The sequence below is a fragment of the Colias philodice genome, chromosome 18, assembly GCF_061535455.1.
Source record: "Colias philodice isolate Cphi_HAF_F1 chromosome 18, ilColPhil1 Martin Lab GWU primary, whole genome shotgun sequence".
Taxonomy (NCBI): Eukaryota; Metazoa; Arthropoda; class Insecta; order Lepidoptera; family Pieridae; genus Colias; species Colias philodice.
Genome location: NC_143103.1, coordinates 933825 through 946211, shown reverse-complemented (window position 1 = coordinate 946211; position 12387 = coordinate 933825). Strand labels below are relative to the sequence as shown.

The 12387-nt window shown below is 33.0% G+C and overlaps 1 protein-coding gene across 2 annotated transcripts in view; it reads left to right on the top strand.

The window, feature by feature from the left end:
* LOC149480221 (cell adhesion molecule CEACAM5-like) overlaps window positions 1–11057 on the top strand; it is an 82112-nt gene extending 71055 nt beyond the window's left edge. The window contains exons 9-17 of one of the 2 annotated variants that reach the window (XM_089706960.1): window positions 1459–1595; window positions 3525–3684; window positions 4742–4899; window positions 5789–5948; window positions 7114–7274; window positions 7632–7827; window positions 8377–8560; window positions 9160–9326; window positions 9768–11057. In XM_089706960.1, coding sequence (XP_089563086.1) covers window positions 1459–1595; window positions 3525–3684; window positions 4742–4899; window positions 5789–5948; window positions 7114–7274; window positions 7632–7827; window positions 8377–8560; window positions 9160–9326; window positions 9768–9850 — 1406 coding nt within the window. In that variant the 3' untranslated portion in view covers window positions 9851–11057. Of the gene's footprint in view, window positions 1–1458; window positions 1596–3524; window positions 3685–4741; window positions 4900–5788; window positions 5949–7113; window positions 7275–7631; window positions 7828–8376; window positions 8561–9159; window positions 9327–9764 lie in introns of both variants that reach the window. The other variant, XM_089706958.1, reaches the window with a different exon arrangement.
* Window positions 11058–12387: the final 1330 nt, after the last annotated feature.

The following is a 12387-nucleotide window of genomic DNA, read 5'->3' as shown; positions in this document are numbered from 1 at the left end:
GAAGCCGCGGGCGGAAACCTAGTTGTAAATAAATCTCAAGTTTTTGTCTGTCAAATTACCTCTAAATTCATAAGGATAGTGGAATAGAAAACATCAAGACAGATGAACTCGAGGATTCCATAGAAATCAAAATTTCACCCACAAAAAGCGATCCTTTTATAAAAACAGACCTACTTTCTCACTCAGTAAATAAAAATCATTCCAAGATCCAGTGGAATGGACATAAATTGAAATAAGAAACAGCGTCAGTCGGAACGGTTACGGCAAAAAGTTCAATGTGATTTATAGTGCAAACTGCTGTATCGCAACTTATAAATAAGAATGGTATTTTATTTGTAAGAAATAATATGACAAGGTGTTGATAAACTTGAAAAAAAAATCAAACGTGTGTTTAGTAATTAGTAATTAGTAATTACGTATATATGGGTCTTTAACTGAATGATATTTTACTGTTAGGAGGGAAGGAACAAACAACACGGGTTATATTATGTAGTTGCACACTGTCTTTATTGGCGCTAGTCCCACAATAATGTTACATCTACATAATATTATATAAATTCATAACAATAGAAAAAATTGTAGAGCAATAATTGACGTTTTCTTGCATGATAGATTATATTTTCTATCCTGAAAATCTAGAATATCTTATATATAAAATTCTCGTGTCACAATGTTAGTCTGCATACTCCTCCGAAACGGGTGGACTGATTCTCATGAAATTTTCTGTGCATATCGGATAAGTCTGAGAATCGGCCAACATCTATTTTTAATATGTACCACGGGCGAAGCCGGGGCGGACCGCTAGTTATTTAAAAAATGGTTGAGCTGCTTGGAGCAGTAAGCTAGTCTTACATCATCATCAGACCTTATTTCTTCCCACTAAAGAGAAACAAGCCAATAATATTAAAACCATAAAAAATTCTCTCCCAATTTCCCAAACATGAGTTTGTATATTTTTAATTATGTTAATTCATTCGCACCTAATAATTACAAACACGAGCTTTTTAATTGCTTACAGTATTCTTGTCACAAGCTAACCTACTGTTTGCAAAGTTACCTAAACTTAGTTGTCCTAGACTTAAGTTAGCGTTAATTTCACTCGGAATCTTATAAACTTTTAATTATCTAGATGAAAAAGGTCTTGAGTTAAATGTTTATATGTTTATAACTGTTGATGGTTTTAATTAATAAATTGTATATTCAATGAAGAGCTCATTACACTGTAGAGCTCACTACATAATATTAGGTCATGGAGCTACCAAGTCGTAGTTAAACGTAGTAAAATATCCATCATTGTATTTTCTTGTGTTTGATTTTACGCGAGTATAGAAAGAAATTAAAGAAGGTCTGCTCGTGATCACGCACACTGCAAAGTGTACAAAACGTCGGGGTAATATGATGATTTAATTTATAGATTTATCATTGTTACAAACAAATACATTTCTACATCTCTTACAGATCCACCAATCCCTCAAATATCTTTAATCGAGCCGCGCGACAGCCGCCAACTGCGTGAGGACCAAGATGCCGTCCTGCTGTGTTCCGCTGATGCGTCCCCACCAGCTTATAACTTCTCCTTTTATAAGGGCTTCGAGGTATGGAAACAATTGAAGATAAGGTAGGTCCACTTAGAGCGAGCATCTCGAACGAGGAAAGCGCGTATGCCACAGTTTTCCTCGGCCAAGCCACGTCCACACTGACTTCTTAAAATAAACTAATTCATTTTAATCTAAATGGCTAGCAGTGAAGTTATAGATGATATAGATTAAGTCAAAAAACGGGTCTATAAAAAATTGAAATTAAAAAGTGAAATATGTGTATCAAATACATTTTTTATTCAGCGCATAAATTATTAAAAATCCTTTCACATTCACACAAAAAGCTAGAATATTTGAATCACTGTGTTGATTACGTTACATCTGACTACATTAATTATTTTGCACAAAAACATGTTTCGCTACTGCAAAAAAGCAAGCATAGAAAAATAAAAAACTTGGATATTCTTAATGAATAATTCAACATTATAATTAACGTTAGTTCGCTTGTTATCAGTGAACATATTTAGTTTTTCACAACTTCTTAATGAGATACGATAACAAGTTTCAGTAAGGTTATGTTTGAGCCTAAACAAACTTGATTATTCCTTCCCATGTCGTAATTAATTATAATGAAGGTATTAGCTAATAATCCTGTATCGGTAACATTAGTTTCATGTTTCATGATAATGTAATATCGCGATTTTGCCTTAAGCGTTTGAAATACAGACTTAATGAACATTCATTTATTAGTTTTTAATTTATTATAATATGTGTATAAGTTTTATTAGAGCTTTTGTTTTAATCTAGACATTAAACTGATAAGGGCTATTAGAAAAATTAACATTATTTACTATTGGATTTCAAACATATTTTGAGTTTCTACGGCAAACGGCTACTTAAATTATTAATTTGTCAATATGATAATCATTTTATAAAAATCCATGAAAAAAAAAATAAAAAAATACGTGTGGCACTCGAGGACTGCCGCGGTAAAGCTATTGCATAGCATCTCACCGCTGTGCCGGTTGGAGTGGGGGGTGTTAGGTTTTTTCGTTACGAAATTTTTACATTGGGTCGCCGCGCTCAAAGTCTGAATTAAAGCTATGCAATAGCTTAAAAACGGAGCTTGCATAAATAGGTACTCTATCAATGTAAATGTACTTCCATGATGGCGTCTCATTTTCAAGTACGATATATAACATTTTAACTATTACAAACATAAAGCATTATAAATTCAGAAGAGACTCTAGCGAGGTGTTTATACAGTCGTATTACAGCACACTCTCAAGCACAGTCCTTACAATAATAAAATTTTAAAGCCTCGAAATCAAGAGCGTAGTGAAGTCGTTCACGCAAATTGAAAGTTAAGTCTACAAGTAACTCGTGGCGTGACGACATGTGACCGAGTAATTAGTATTAAATTAATTCAACATGAAAATTCAATTTATTATGCCGTAAAAGTAATAACTTTATAATAACGCTCCATTTACTGCGCGCTGTGAAATTAGTTTTTCGACGATCAAACGGTTTCATTTATTATATGCGGAGTATATGTTATGTATGTTATGTAAATCATTATGTCTGAGGGACTTTATCCGCAAAGGTTGTTGGGTCAGGGACCAGGGTACATGACAAATAAATAGAATATTTTATTGTATACTGACTTGTAGGTACTTGACCCGTATTTTTTGAATTACATATGCAAGGAGGCTTTGCTTTTGACTATGTGACATAATTCGATGAACAAATTAGTATCGAAGATATTTTAATATGCATTGCGAGGATAAATGCGAGGATTATATTAGTTTTATACATTCGCCACAAAAATTAACATGAGCTTTTACCAAACTGCAGCCGAAATATTTTTTACCCTTTTTCAAGCATAATATACGAAATATTATTTTAATTTTAATCCTGGTATAAGCTTACTTAGGTAAGTTTTTCATAATACGTATATAATCTATTAAAACCCAAAAAAATCAACAGGATCACTTAGTACGAGATGATCCTATCGGAGGTATATCCATAGAGGGCCAGAAGCTGTTCCTCCACAACCTGAGGAGGCATCATTCCGCGAGATACAGGTGCAGGGCGTGGAACTCGGAGGGCAGTGGACTCAGTGAACCGATGAATTTAAATGTGTTGTGTAAGTATGAAATGTTTTATACGCTTATATTAAGTACGTAGGCCTATGTGTTTGTATGTAGATAATTGACTTACGTTTTGATCCACTTTAACCCATTGAGCCCCGAACGGCCCAATCGGTCCACGACACAATAGATTTTCTATTGTGTCTGTGATTCCGGGGCCTGAGTTATTAAAGGAGAGATTTAATTCATACTTTGTGCATTTAAATCAAGGATCGGTGACAATACAATAATTTCATTTATTTAAAGCGTGTTTTTAGGGTTTCTTAACTTTATTAATTATGTTTATTTCAAACGCTTTATTGTACAATCCCATGATATAAAACACGAAAAACAAAAGCAAAAGAAGCTTATAAAATTGATTTGTTACCTACTTTTGACTTGTGATTTAGAAAATACGTATTTGAAATGTAAGATTAATGTTTTCATGAATTAATTTGGATGATTTTTATGGGATATGGATCAAAGTCCAATAAGGAAATTTATTTTTAAAGATATAAATGAACTCAAATAAGATTTAGTGTCTTTATAAACATAGTTTAAAATAAAAACAAACTGAATGAAATGCGATTTACATTTTACAGGAAAAGCATTACTGGAATATTAATTTAAAATATTAATTTCTGAGAATCGATGATGAAAAGCGAACGGTTGGTGCAAAGCAAACCTTTATTAATATATTTCTAACTATTTGAAAAGACTAGTATTTACTCGTCATACTTCTCTGTATAAATTGTTCTAGGAAAACTGATAAATCTAACTAACAAGTGAAAATCTTTGTAACTCAATTGTGTTAACAGTTTACTGAATACGAACAAGAATACTACTATACTCTATTGATTACTCTCTCTCTCTCTATTGATTATTTATATACTCTATTGATTTTAGCGTATGTGTTAAATCTTAATCAAAGTTACCATGTGTATCGAATTTCTTAAAAATCAGCCGTTTTTGTGTGAAGGAGTAATAAACAAACAACCTTTCGCATTTATACTATTAGTATTTGATTCTAATATTATAAATGCGAAATATACTTCTACTTATCTCGTCAAACAGCTCGACCAGAATGTTCAGCAGGCAGTGTAGTCCAGCACATCGCGGGTGCCCCCGGGGGGGAGGTCCGTGCGCGATGTTCCGTCAGTGCGCCCTCAGCTAGGGACGCGGGGCCTTTGAAGTTCTATTGGACTTATAATGGGACTAAGGATGTGCTGCCTGTGAGTATAAGATGGTCATTTGGTGAGGTCTGTGATGGTATAGTTGGTGAGTGTTGTCTTTTGGGATGGTAGAGGTATGGATGAAGAAAATAATTAAATGGTAAACTTGCGAAATGATAGGATGTTTGTTGTTAATTAAAATTTGTAACTTTACAAATAATAGGTTGAATTAGTTACTTTTTGGTTGATATTTCTCGAACAGTTACGATCAATTTTAAAAATTATTTAACCATTAGTAAGCCAAATCTTTATCGAATAATTTATCTATATTTTTATTACTGGTCAATACAGTTGAAACCGGGACAAAACGTCAGTTTTATTTAAAATAGTAAAAAAAGTAATGAGACATCTGATTACAGATAAATCGAGTGTTTGCTATTACTTCAAAAACTTCAAAAGTAACGATTTAATATTCAACATTCGATATTTATTCATTCCATCCAATTACCCTAAATATCAAATAAATTCAAGAGCCAACACTTATTCAGTAAAATCTAGACATTTATGCCAATAAAGCTTAGCAAAGGATCGAATTAAATCTTAATTCTTCTAAATTAAAGAAACATCTTTTTAGAAGTAGATATTAGTACAACTGAAGCTGTATGAGTATTGCATGATGTATAAAATAATAGGTGTAAGATTACGTAAATGAAATATGCAAAAAAATCTCTTAACTAAAATATGATGATGATGATATAGCGCCCGGCAAACTTCTTGGCAAAAAAGTAGCATGGTGGGGGAAGTTTGCGCATCAAGTTTTAGTACATTTTTATATGCGCAAGCTTCCCCTACTACGTTAAAAAGTGGCCAAGTTACGTGCCGACAACTATACTAAAATTTTAAATATTAAGACGTGCATATTAAAACAACCCATAAAATATTACCATAGATACCAGTATCCAACGTAACAACAATGGGATCAAGCAGCACAGTTATCCACGGTCTGCCAAGTATTGATGATGAAGAGGATCTGGGCTGGCTCGCGTGTTGGGCCAGAAACGATATCGGGAATCAACGGGAACCGTGCTTGTTCAGGATTATGCCTGCTGGTATGTATTTTGCGATAATAAAAATTGTATAAATACAAATGCGTAAAAAATATGTAATGTTATTATAGACAGAATTGTTGATAAATCTCGTAAAAAATATAATTTAAAAAAAATAAATAAATAGTAGATTACTTTCCTACTCATATATATATTTATATATATCACTATATATATATCACTACTGAATTATAAATTCAAATTTGCAATGTGTTTCTTTTCCTTTTTTCACGCATAAAATCTGATCACTAATCGGATTTGGATGAAATTTCATTCAGAGGTAAATTAGTACACTAGATAAGTTAGTTTTAATATTGATATTAATAGTACATTAAACAAATAGTGTACGTTACAACTCCTTTAATTTTCTGATAAATTGAAATTATATAAGATGCAAGCTATACAAGATTTCTGCGAATAGACTCATGTGGTAGAAAATGTATTATCTCATATTAATAGTTCAAAGATTCTCAGAGTTTGGTTTTGGTTCTCGCTATTGTATAGATACCAGGAAAACTGGGGAATATTATTTTTCCTGGAGATAAACCTCTTTAAAAATCAAATAGTGCAAATGGTATAGTTCTCGATGCGTCTCGATTTTCTAGGAAATACTATTTCCTAGAAAATTAAAATGTTATTTTTCCTAGATCACTTCTAATATAGTTTGACATAATATTATGCCATGAGCTCTCAAGTATGTATGTACTTGATAGAAGTTAGTTTCTTTTATGTGGCTTGGAGAACACACAACGTCTCATATCTCAATCATTCTTATAAAATTTATTCACCAGTTTCATCAATACATCATCAAAATAATGTTTATTTTGGTTAACCAACATCTCAAAAGATGGTGTATTCCTATAGGCACATAAAACAGAAAGAGTACACCTATAAGAAATTCGATTATGTGGAGTCACAGGCATTATGTTCTGAAGAATTTTAATCGAATTTTTTAAGTGAAAACTTCTTTAGCGGCGTTGAGCACTTTTTCTGTAATGGGTATAAAATCTTAAACTTGCGTCAGGACACGTGATCTGATTGAAAAAGCGTAAGACGGATGGATATCAAACATGCTCAACGTTAATAATCAAGTTTTCACTTCTGCCAGCACTCCCGGAGTGCAACCCGTCTTTTTTTCTACTCTTCTAAATTTTACAAATATTACCAGGTTACCCTGAACCGCCCAGCAAGTGTGAAGTAGACGGCAGCTTCATCCGTTGTGAAGCCGGCCATGACGGAGGCCTTCCGCAGTGGTTCGTGATGGAAGCCCTGGGAGTGAAGCCGTACGAACATGTGAGGAATGAGATCGATTCCACCATGAATGACCAGGTGGGCAGGAATTGTGTTTTAAGCATTGTAGGGTCATTGCTGACTGTGTTCTGTGAATGAATGAATGAATGAATGATTTTGAATTTTGCAGATTTTCAATTAATTTCGGAACACAACATTTTTTAGTTAAGAACCGGATGGCTTTGTGGAATATCCAGAAAGTATTATTTTCTTAATACTAAAATTATTTAACAAAACCATCATTTTTAGTTTTTTTTACATCTCTATACAGACGTTTTCCCATAGTCGTAACATAAAATTATACCTGAGTTGTAAGTTTGGCATTCTTTCTTTTAGAACTTTAACAAAATCTTTAAATTATTATTTATTTATTTTAACTTTAGATCATTATTCTAGGGCATATCCGGCCGTGGTTTAACCGAAACAGTGTACAAAACAAGCAACGACGCGTCCCCGCAGTTCGCTTTAGACGCTCTATCGCCGGGACGATACACATTCCTCATTTATGCGGAGAACCCAAGAGGAAGGTCTCTACGACCCGCGGCTTTACATGGCGTGCCTGTTAGGACTGTGGATGATCTGGATAGACCTGGTTGGTACCTGATCTATATAGTGGTTATGTATAATATAAATAAAAAAAGACGTGTGGCACTCGGGGACTGCCGCGGTAAAGCTATTGCATGCTATGCCTTCAAGCCACACCTCCGCGCCCGTCAGAGTGGAGAACGTGAGGTTTTTCGTTACTAAATTTCTGGATTCGGTCCCCGCGCTCAAGGCCCGCGATAAAAGCTATGCAATAGCTTAAAAAATATCTTGGATATATGTATAGTGTATACTGATATTTAAATGGATAAATGATGTACCTTATCGACGAATTAGATAAATTTTGGATTTAGTATTATGGTGCTAATATCTACAAAATAATGTTATAGTCAATGAAATTGTGTTTTATTTAAAAATATAAGATCTTTATTTTGTAATAAATAAAAATATAATATACGTCTTGTGTATTGTGTAACTTTATTTTCTAATTATTTTGGATGCGACAAAAACCTATAAGAATATTAAATGGTAAAAACTCTTACTTGTTATTTACTAATTTATTTAGGTATATTACAATATGTATTTCACACTAAATTAGATTCGCTGCAAACCATGACACTTGCCCCACCGCAAGTGCCCATAGCTCCTCAAGACAACGGCGTGGCTTTACTCGTCGGAGCAGCTTTGTCATTAGTTCTACTGACCATCTTAACGACCATTTGCGTGACCATGGTCGTCATGTGCAAGAAGAAAACACGACCGAGACGAGATATTGAATCGAAGTAAGTTGTTGAAATTATTTTATTTTGATCTTATTGAATAATGAATTAATGATTAATTTTTCACTATTAATTATTGTGACATACTTTGTTTTTGTTAAGTAGTAGAACTATTTTTCCATTTTTTATGAATTAAGTAACTTAGAAAAGATCGTGGTCGGTCGCGGGTCGCACGTTTTCACCGCGCACTGTCTCTATCGATAACTAAACAGGGTGTAATCGTTAAGTGTGCACAGGCGATTATTCCTTGATTAAGATATTTCTCGTTTAATTTTTAAAAACGAATTATTGCCATTTTACTCATTAGGTTAAGTAATTTCGATATCGTTGTTAAAGTTGTTCGATATCTGTAATAGTAACGGAAGAATCGACTGTGCACACTTAACGATTACACCCTGTATAGTTATCGACAGAGACAGTGCGCGGTGAACACCCCGCGACCGACCACGGTCTTTTCTAGGTTAATTCATAAAAAATGGAAAAATAGTCCTACTACTTAACGAAAACACAGTATGTCACAATAATTAATAGTGAAAAATTAATCATTTCATTATACAATAACATCAAAATAAACGATAACACCCTGTATATCGTCCGCTCAGCGCGACTACCCGCAACGTCGGCGTGTCGATGTACAGCGGCGTGCCGGCCAGTCGCGCGCCGACCGTGCTGGTGCGCGGTCGCGGCTCGCGCGTGCTCGCGGCGCGCTGGTCCGCCGTGCTGGACGACACGCCGCTCGCTGTGCTGGCGCTCGACAGCCGATCTCATGGTATGCTATATTATTTAAAGTATTTGAGACTTTACAATTATATATTGAGCATTTTTTGTGATTTCTTATAGTATTTTTAACGTTTACGTCATTGTTTACGTAGGTATAGATTTTCATTTGTGTCAATACTTAGGCTTAGTATTTGCCACGTAATACAATTCGCCGTCATAGCACGGCGTCAGGTTAGCGATCTGACTCGTGCTAATTTCACGTTATATCTGTTTATTATATGAGTTTATTTTTGTTATTTTAAGCTGTTATTTTTGTGTTGTTACCACTCTTTCTGACATTGTTATTAGTAATTTACTATTCTGTGTTAGTAATATTTTCTGAACCAAAGACAGCAGAATTAATAATTTCAAAGATACGATTGCAATTGAATACGATGTATTTATTTTATTTATTTTTTGTTTGATATTTATAATGTATTTTTTACAGCAGACACAGATAGCCACAGCGACGGTGACATTCACGAAACTGAATTTATAAGACACGGAAATATGGAAACGCAAACTGATTCTTAGATAAATGAAGTGACTCAAAGAATTTGTACATTCTAGATCCTTCTGCTTATAGATATTTAAGCGGATATGATCTTGATTATGAACAAGAAGGACCATTTAACTTATATTATTATGGATGTTTTTAGAGAAGTGATCATTTTGTTCTCCACAAGAGATTATTGTAATAAAACACATATAGATAATAATATGAATTGTCACATATACTTCTTTAAAGAAATATTGCAATTTTGTGATTTATAATTATTTGCGGTTGCTACATGTGAATGTAAATATTGAATATTGTTTCTTTCAAGTATATAAATAATGCAGTAGTCTTTTATCTACAGAAGGATGATATTATGTGAAAATTATTATGAGTATTTATTCTTTATTCAAATTCGGGAATTGATTTACAGATAAAAACTTAATAACTGTAGTGATTCATCATCGGTTTTATTTATAGTTTTACATAATATGATGGAACTTTCAGTTTAAATAACGAAATGTTTCCCTACCATACCAAGAATTTAGTAACATGAATATATAAATGTTGTACATAAGTATCCTAGATAAGCGTATTCCCATAATTTTTGGAGTTAGTGATGTGCATGCATGCAGTATTATTAGCGTGATAATGTTTAGTTTCGTATTTAGTTTTGTATATATACCAAAGATTACCAGCTTATACAGCGATTACATTTCTATAATACGGGTATTGATTTCCATTACTAGAATAAGGGACTGTTTAATCTCACCGATATTGTATTGTGCAGTTTTTAATTTATTGTGAGTATATGCAGCTATAGATTGAACCTTTGTTTTATTTAACTGGGTTGTTTTCGAATGCTGTTCGCGGCATGAATATGTATGTTTGAAATGATTTAGTTTGAATTAATTGTGGAGTCCGCTATTACATGTAAAATTGCTAGGATTCGGCTTTTATAATGCCAAAGTTATTGCTAAATTAATAAATAGATTGCAAATTACATTTTTTGTAATATTGTTTAGACAAATTTTTATGATCATATAGGTACTTTTATCAGCCACTTTTGATGATGAAGATGATTTATACCGAAATTTGACAAATGAATAAATCTAAACTGTCATTTATATACCATAGCTATGCCATAACTTATTTATTTACCAGTAATGAATTCTGTAATTTGTATTGCATTTAAGCAATCGGATGTATACGTTTTAGTATTACATTACACCAAATATGTAGAAATAAATAAATATTTATATTTTACTTACTCTGCCTTTTATTTTCCTTTTTATGCCCTTATTTAGTAACTTGTACTAAGTAATACTTTTCTTTTTAGACAACAAAAATAGCTATATATTGGTAGGTTGGATTTGAACCTACGCTTTCAATCACGAAGAAAAGACAGATTTAAATCTAACGTATTTCTTATTCTTCTCTTTTGTATTAAGGAAATTTATTACAAAATTAGAAATCTCTGTACCGCCATTTCAAAAGTCGCTTGTGACAATGTAAAATAAAAATGTAGACTTGAGAGCTCCACAACCGCCTTAAGACCCGTATAAAGTTTAGTTCACACTTATTTGTTCTTTCCACTTTGTCTATTGACTTTGTTGGAAAGAAACGTCAGAGATTGGTTTTAACTTTTTTCTTGTGTTTTCTTGGGAAATATCTATTTGCTTACAAAAACTAAACTAGACCTTTGAAATGGTAATCGCCGCCCTTGGGTTATTTTTTGCTAAACTATATTCAAAATGGATCTTCCTCGAATTTTTAGAAAACGTTATCTTCTTCTTTACGCAAAGCTACAAAACTTACAAGACTAGGATAGAATAGAATCCTATAGAAATTTATATCCGAAGAAAATTATGAATTCTGTTTAGAATTATGAATGAAATTTTATTTTATAGAGTCCAATATAGAGCCCAGTACGTGGATCAAAATTATTTTTGATAATTTATATTATATCTTCGCTATTTATGAAACGTTGTTTTTATAAGGTTAGGTATATAAAAGTTAAAAAGATATTTAACTGTTATTCACATATCAGATTCTTAGTATGAAATATAGTGTGGAAATTTTGAAAAAGAAGAGGGATGAGTTTGAAAATCTTAAGCGAGATAAATATGTTAATATTAAGTTCAGGAATACAAATAATTTAAATTCCAAATCTATATTAAAAACAGTTTTTTATGTCATACGAAGCTGGTTCACTCGGGTCTTTATCTCCTAAATTCAACACTCCTCGCCATTCCGTTGCACCTGTTAAATGTTTATTAACACCAATATGAATAAATTATACAACCATTAACCTGAAGTTTATCACTAGACTATGATATTAAGGACCGCTTCCTTGGTACAGTGGTTGACACGTGAGCGTAGCACCGAGGGGTCCTGGGTTCGATACCCGGTGGAGACGAAGAAAAAAAAATGTCTCGGTCTGGCAGGATACAGAAGGCTGATCACCTACTTGTCCTTAAATAAAATCGATCAGTGAAACAGATGTATAATGCATCTGCCCCTTACCCCACTAGGGGACATGGGACTTCACTTTTAATGATATTAAGAATTCTCA